Source organism: Carlito syrichta, unplaced genomic scaffold (assembly GCF_000164805.1).
Source record: "Carlito syrichta isolate Samal-C Ts95f unplaced genomic scaffold, Tarsius_syrichta-2.0.1 Scaffold307152, whole genome shotgun sequence".
Classification (NCBI taxonomy): Eukaryota; Metazoa; Chordata; class Mammalia; order Primates; family Tarsiidae; genus Carlito; species Carlito syrichta.
In genome coordinates this window covers 155,512-162,049 of record NW_007251248.1, presented here as the reverse complement: position 1 = coordinate 162,049, position 6,538 = coordinate 155,512, and the positions used below count along the sequence as shown (strand labels likewise).

General features: G+C 53.5%; 2 protein-coding genes across 2 annotated transcripts in view; both read right to left on the bottom strand.

Annotated features, from left to right (window-relative positions):
- Positions 1–276, bottom strand: part of CD320 (CD320 molecule) — a 5,669-nt gene extending 5,393 nt beyond the window's left edge. Inside the window, exons 1-2 of the mRNA XM_008063946.2 lie at positions 264–276; positions 4–180 (exon numbers count right to left, since the gene is read on the bottom strand). Of these exons, the coding sequence (XP_008062137.1) occupies positions 4–180; positions 264–276 (190 nt within the window). The remainder of the gene's footprint in view (positions 1–3; positions 181–263) is intronic.
- A 3,155-nt stretch (positions 277–3,431) lies between these two features.
- NDUFA7 (NADH:ubiquinone oxidoreductase subunit A7) overlaps positions 3,432–6,538 on the bottom strand; it is a 5,712-nt gene continuing 2,605 nt past the window's right edge. Inside the window, exons 3-4 of the mRNA XM_008063942.1 lie at positions 5,365–5,514; positions 3,432–3,645 (exon numbers count right to left, since the gene is read on the bottom strand). Of these exons, the coding sequence (XP_008062133.1) occupies positions 3,555–3,645; positions 5,365–5,514 (241 nt within the window). The 3' untranslated portion in view covers positions 3,432–3,554. The remainder of the gene's footprint in view (positions 3,646–5,364; positions 5,515–6,538) is intronic.

Here is a 6,538-nt window from a genome sequence, read left to right as displayed (position 1 = left end):
TGCCGGCCACGCGCCGTCCGGGCCTCGCTCTTATTCCGGCGTCCGCGCACGCGCAGACCGGGGCGGGGTCCACGCCCCCGAATCCCGCGGCGCCCGCGGCTATGCGTACCGTAAATGTCCGAATACGAGGGGAAACGGCCTTCGGAGGCCCTGACCCACTTTCCTCCGTGACAAAGTGAACTAAAAGGTATGAAGCCCGTTTGACGTAGAAACTTCTGGAGGGTGTGAACGGACCGACAAGGGGTCCACTTGCCCTGTTTCACCTTCCACATACATACTACCGAAAATGTCTCTGCTAACGATCCTATTTAATGTGGTAGCCACTCCCCTCGGGCACTCCCCATTTTCTCTTCTCCCGCGGCGTTTGGGTCCCCTAAAAAATAAAATTTAGGCCGGGCTCGGTGGCTCAGCCTATCATCCCAGCACTTTGGGAGGTCGAGGCGAGTGGACTGCCTGAGCTCGCGGGTTCGAGACCAGCCCCGGGCAACTCTTGGCGAGACCTCGTCTCGGCAATAAATCCAAAATTAGCCGGGCGTGGTAGCGCGCGCCTGCAGTGCCGGCTACTTGGAAGGCTGCGGCAGAAGAAGGATCGCCCGAGCCCAGCAGCCTGGGCGACGGAGTGAGACTCCGACTCAAAAAAATAAATAAGATAACATAAAATTTAAAAGAAAGTCATTTTATTTTAAAAACAAAATCAAAATTTATTTTGATTTATTGGCCGGGCGCGGTGGCTCATGCCTGTCAGCCCAGTACTTTGGGAGACCGCGGCGAGAGGATTTCTTGAGTCCAGGAGTTTGAGACAAGCCTGGGCAACATAGCGAGACTTCGTCTCTACAAACAAACAAACAAAAACTAGCCCGGCATTGTGGCGCGCGATTGTAGTTCGAGCTTGCACAGAGGCTGAGAGGTGGGAGGATCGCCTGAGCCCAGGAGGTTGAGGCTGCGGTGTGCCATGATTGTGCCACCATACTCCAGCCTGGGCTACAGAGTGAGACCCCGACTCAAAATATATATACACATACATTTATTGATTTGGATTTATTGTCTGATTCCTCTAGAATACCAGCTTCAGAAGGGATGTTCTCTGGGTCATTTCTGTATTCCCCCTACCTGCCTGACATAGTGCCTGAAATATTTGGTAGGACTGAGCGGGTGGCTCAAGCCTGTAATCCCAGCACTTTGGGAGGCCGAGGAGGGAGGATTGCATGAGTCCCGGTGTTCAAGACCAGCCTGGGCAACTTGATGAGACCTCATCTTTACAATAAATCAAAAAATTAGCCAGGCGTGGTGGTGTGGGCCTGTAGTTCCAGCTACTTGGAAGGCTGAGGCAGAGGGATCTCCTGGGCCCAGCAGGTAGAGGCTGCGGTGGCCATGAGCATGCCACTGCACTCCAGCCTAGGTGAACAGAGTGAGACTCCAACTCAAAAAGAAAAGAAAAGAAAAGAAATATCTGGTAATTGAATTAATGAAACTCTAGTTTCTGGCTTCCATTCTGGGTCCTCTATCGCTGTCATCTGGATGTGATCATGAACCTTCGCCACCTCATTTAATCCTTACAAATGCTGGAGAGAATTGTATTCTGATTTCCTGCTTCTTCAGGAAAAAGACATGTAAAGTCAGCTCTTGGGCTTTCTCTTCCCTCTAGTACCCAGTAGGCTCATGAGACAGGCTTTCTAGCCAGGCCAGTGGCAAACACCTGTGTTCCTAGTGTTTTGAAAGGCCAAGACTCTTGGAGAATCACTTGAGCCCAGGAGTTCAGCCTGGACAACTTAGTGAGACCCATCTTAGAACAAGAAGCAGGCTTTGTATCCATTCTAGCTGCAGTGTTTGTTTTTTTTTCTTAAAAACTCCAGTTCTGCCTTCTGAACAGCAAATACAGCTGCCCGCAAAAGCCCAGACAAGTCACTGTCCCTCAGTGCAAGTGTTTGCCACCGCATCCCTCTGCGCCGACAAGTTCCAGATTTTTCTTTTTTTTGAGTTAGAGTCTCACTCTGTCACCCAGGCTGGAGTGCAGTGGCATGCTCACGGCCACCGCAGCCTTGACCTCCTGTGTTCGGGCGATCCTTCCACCTCAAGCATCCAAGTACCACCACGCCTGGCTAATTTTTTAAATTTATTATAGAGATGAGGTCTTGCCCAGTTTGATCTCGAACCTGTGAGCTCAGGCAACTCTATCACCTTGGCCTCCCAAAATGCTGGGATTATAGGCATGAGCCGCCACACCTGGCCAAGTTTCAGATTTGCACAGAAAGGGTTGTATGTGCAGGTCACTGGCATGTTTCACCATTTTTGTTTGTTTTTGTTTTTGGATTTTTTGAGTTGGAGTCTCACTCCATCGCCCAGACTGGAGTGCAGTGGCCGCTCCCGGCCACCGCAGCCTCGACCTGCCAGGCTCCGGCGATCCTTCCGCCTCAGCCTTCTGAATAGCCGGAATTACAGGTGCGTGCTACCACGCCCGGCTGATTTTTTTATTTATTGTAGAGATGAGGTCTCGCTGCCCAGGCGGGTCTCGAACCCGCGGGCTCAGGCAATCCACTCACCTCAGCCTCCCAAAGGCGCGGGATTGCAGGCTGAGCCACCGAACCCAGCTCCACACCAAATTTCAAGTCAAGGTGGTCTCGCCCTCCTTGATGGCCCCTGCGCACCCTGTCCAGCCTTTCTCCCTCCTGACCTTTCTGATCTGATTCAACCTTTTGCCCTAACCAGAATCCCACCTCCTCCAGGAAGTCTTTAGGGCTTAGCCTTTGTAAGAGCCACTCGGGAGCAGTTAGACCTGCTGCCTGAGCCACTCAGGGGCAGTTAGACCTGCTGCCTGCAACTGTGGCCTTTCACAGCCTGTTCTAAGCTTCCAGAGGGCAGAGTGGTCTCAGCACTCCCTTGGTACATAGCTGGTCTTTTTCACCTGCTGAAGGGCTCCATGGCTGTGCCATGGGCAGCCGTGACACACCTCACTTAAAGTCGTTGCCCAGCTCTTGCGGCCAGACTTGGGCGCTTCTCTTGCCAGATCTCCGGTTCCTTCCCGGCCCAGAGAGGCCTTCCCTGACCTGCCTTGGGTGAGCCTTTCCCGTGAGCCTCTCTCGCGGTCCTCTACCCTCCCGTTGAGCTGCAGGGCGGCCAAGATCAGGCAGGGGCCACAGCCGGGAGGGGCTGATGAATGTGTGTGCTGGATGGCTGGGAAGTCTCCAGCAAGGAAAGGAAGCTCTCTGCTCCACAGACTCCCTCCCACCGCCAGTGGTCCTGGATCAGCCCCCAGGAGGGGTCACCCATTCCCACCACTCTCAGGGGCAGAGCCAAGCCCTTAGCGGGGGCAGTGCTATCTCTTGAGACCTGTCACCTGAACCTGACTCTAGGCCCAGGGCAAGTCTCTCTCCTGCCCCTGAGGTGCTGCGAGAGGATACCCAACACCAATGTCACCCCCAAATCCAAGCAAATCCAGGAGACGCCGGAACGCCATGTATTTGTCATAAATAAGGTCACATTCTCCCTGGAGGGAATTCAAGGAGGCAAAGCAGTCAGGAGGCCCCGAGGGCACAGCCAGGGGCCCCAGGGCAGAGTCACAAGTAAGGCTGGTCCTTGGACAGTTCCCACTTCTTTATGGGAGGAGCTGGCGTCACCGCCTTCTTCTCAGTGGCTGTGACAGCTGAGCTGGAGGGGGAAGAAAAACTTTAGTTAGGGCCAGATTCCCAGAGAACAGTGTGGAAGGCGAGAGTGCAGGGTGTTCCAGTGTTGGGAGGGGATGTGATGTGGGGAGCAGACGAGTGCTGTCACTGTAGCAGGCCTTGAGTAAAGGCCCCAAGCAAAGGCAAGTTCTCACTTGGTAGCTCTGCATCCTAGTCAAAGGCAAGGCATGCAGCCTGCTACATGGAACGGCGTCTCAGATGCCCATACATCCGGGTGCACCTAGTATAAATAAAGCCTTAGCTACAACAAGATAACCATGGAATAGCTCACCTTTAGGGAGCAACAAAATTCCATTATAGCTTCCTCACAGACCTTGAGTCCCTTCCAAATTCCTTTGTGCTTGATTAGAAAATAAACATGCGGAGCTAGTTCGGGGCCACTTCTCCATCAAGTCCTAATGCCTGGCCTTATCACCTCCCAGATCTCAGCACACTGTAAGCCTACTATCCCAATTTTACAGAAGAAACTGAGGCTCAAAAAAGCTTAGGGAGGCTGGGCATGATGGCTCACATCTGTAATCCCACACTTCGGGAGGCCACGGTGGGAGGACTGCTTGAACTCAAAAGTTCAAGGCCAGCCTGGGCAACATAGTAAGACCTCATCTCTACAAAAAGTGTAAAAAATTCACTGGGCATGGTAGTACGTGCCTATAGTCCCAGGCACTCAGGTTGCTGAGGCAGGAGGATCCCCTGAGCCCAGGAAGCCGAGGCTGCATGAGCCATGATCATGCCACTGCACTCCAGCCTGGGCAAGAGTGAGACTTCAACTCAAAAAAAAAAAAAAAGGCCAGGCGGAGTGGCTCAAGTCTGTAATCCTACCACTTTGGGAGGCTGAGGCAAGAGGACTGCCTGAGCTCAGGGGTTCAAGACCAGCCTGGGCAACTTGGTGAGACCTTATCTCTACAACAAATAAAACAATTAGCTGGGTGTGGTAGTGTGCACCTGTAGTTCCAGCTACTTGGAAGGCTGAGGTAGAAGGATCGCCTGAGCCCTGCAGGATGAGGCTCTGGTGGTTGTGAGCATACTACTGCACTCCAGCCTGGGCAACAGAGTAAGACTCTAACTCAAAAAACCCAAAAAAACAAGCCGGGCTGTGGCTCAGCCTGTAATCCTGTGCCTTGGGAAGCTGAGGTGAGTGGATTGCCTGAGTCCGCGGGTTTGAGACCCGCCTGGGCAACTTGGTGAGACTTCATCTCTACGATAAATAAAAAAAAAAAATCAGCCGGGCGTGGTAGCGCACACCTGTAGTTCCAGCTACTTGGAAGGCTGAGGCGGAAGGATCGCCGGAGCCCAGCAGGTCGAGGCTGTGGTGGCTGGGAGCGGCCACTGTACTCCAGTCTGGGCGACAGAGCGAGACTCCAACTCAAAAAAAAAAAAAACCCAAAAAACAAAAAAAGCAAGATTACATAACCAGTCATGTCTTGGCTCCTCCCAGGGCCGTTGAAGGGACCCTGAAACTTCATCTGCTTTGTAGGACCTGCACCCCTGGCTAAGGTGCTAACCCCTGTCCTGCGCTGGGTTGGATGACATGAGCTCTCGAACAAAAAAGCCCCCAACGGCACAGTCCCTGACGCAGTGGGTGCTCACTGGGATCCTGGCATGCTTTCTTCCTGCAAGTGGGGGAGAGGGTCGGCTGCAGGAGGGGGTGTAGGGACTCTGGGTGAGCGACGCTGGAGGGCCTCACCTCTCTGCTGGCTTGCCGGACACCAGTGCCTTCTGGGAGGACATAACGACAGACGGGGGCACAGCTTCCCGACGACCGTCTCGCGTGCAGTAGTAATTGTTGAAGAGCTTGTGGCTGGGGCCCACAGGGAGCTTAGGAGGAGGCTGAGTTCTGAGGAAAGGGAAAGGGAATATCAGCACTGAAGCCAACAGAGAGGTGGTCACATTGTCCCGTGGTGGGCCATCACCCCAGTCATGAGACTCGGAGTCCACAGCCCGCCATGGCGATAGGCTACAGGCCAGGGCATCTCTTGGTGTGCTGGTAGGGACACACAGCCAAGGAGGGTCCCAGGGTCTAGAAGCAGGTGGCATCTCCTGCTCTACAGAGGTGCTGGAAGGCAAAGCCGCAGTCTCTCCCACCCCAGGACCCCCACCTGTCCCAAATGTGGTGGGTATGGAAGACCCACTGTGAGGCCCCAGGGCAGGGGGAGGCCCAGACATGTCCCCATCCCACACAGCTGAGCCTGGCAGTTGGCCTCACCACCACCTGCAGGGGCAGACCCAGACTTAGCCCATTTTGAGTGTTTCCTGTTATCTCAAGAACTCTCTGGAGAACCCTGTTGGGATCAAGGCTTATTACTCAAAGAACACTTCACCCTCGGAGCCTGTCCAGGTCTCTGCATTTCCTGGCACTGTGTGGTCAGACAATAAGACTCTGCAGCCCAGAGTGAGGGTTCTTGGCTTGGAGTAAACCCTGGGCTGAATTTACCTAGAAGCCTGAGGTTCTAAAAAGAAAATGCTGCTGGGTGTGGTGGCTCACGCCTGTAATCTCAGCACTTTAGGAGGCAGAGGAGAGAGGACTGCCTGAGCCCATGGGTTTGAGACCAGCCTGGCAATATGGCGAGACCTCGTCTCTACCATAAATCGAAAAATTAGCCGGGCATAGTGGCACACACCTGTAGTTCCAACTACTTGGAAGGCTGAAGCAAAAGGAATGCTTGAGCCCAGCGGGTGAAGGTATGAGTGTGCCATTGTATTCCAGCCAGGGTGACAGAGTGAGACTCTGACTCAAAGATTTCCACTGGGTACATTGGCTCAAACCTATAATCCTAGCACTTCCAGAGGATTGCTTGAGACCAGGAGTTCAAGACTAGCCTGGGCAACATAGAAAGACCCATCTGTAATTTTTTTTTTTT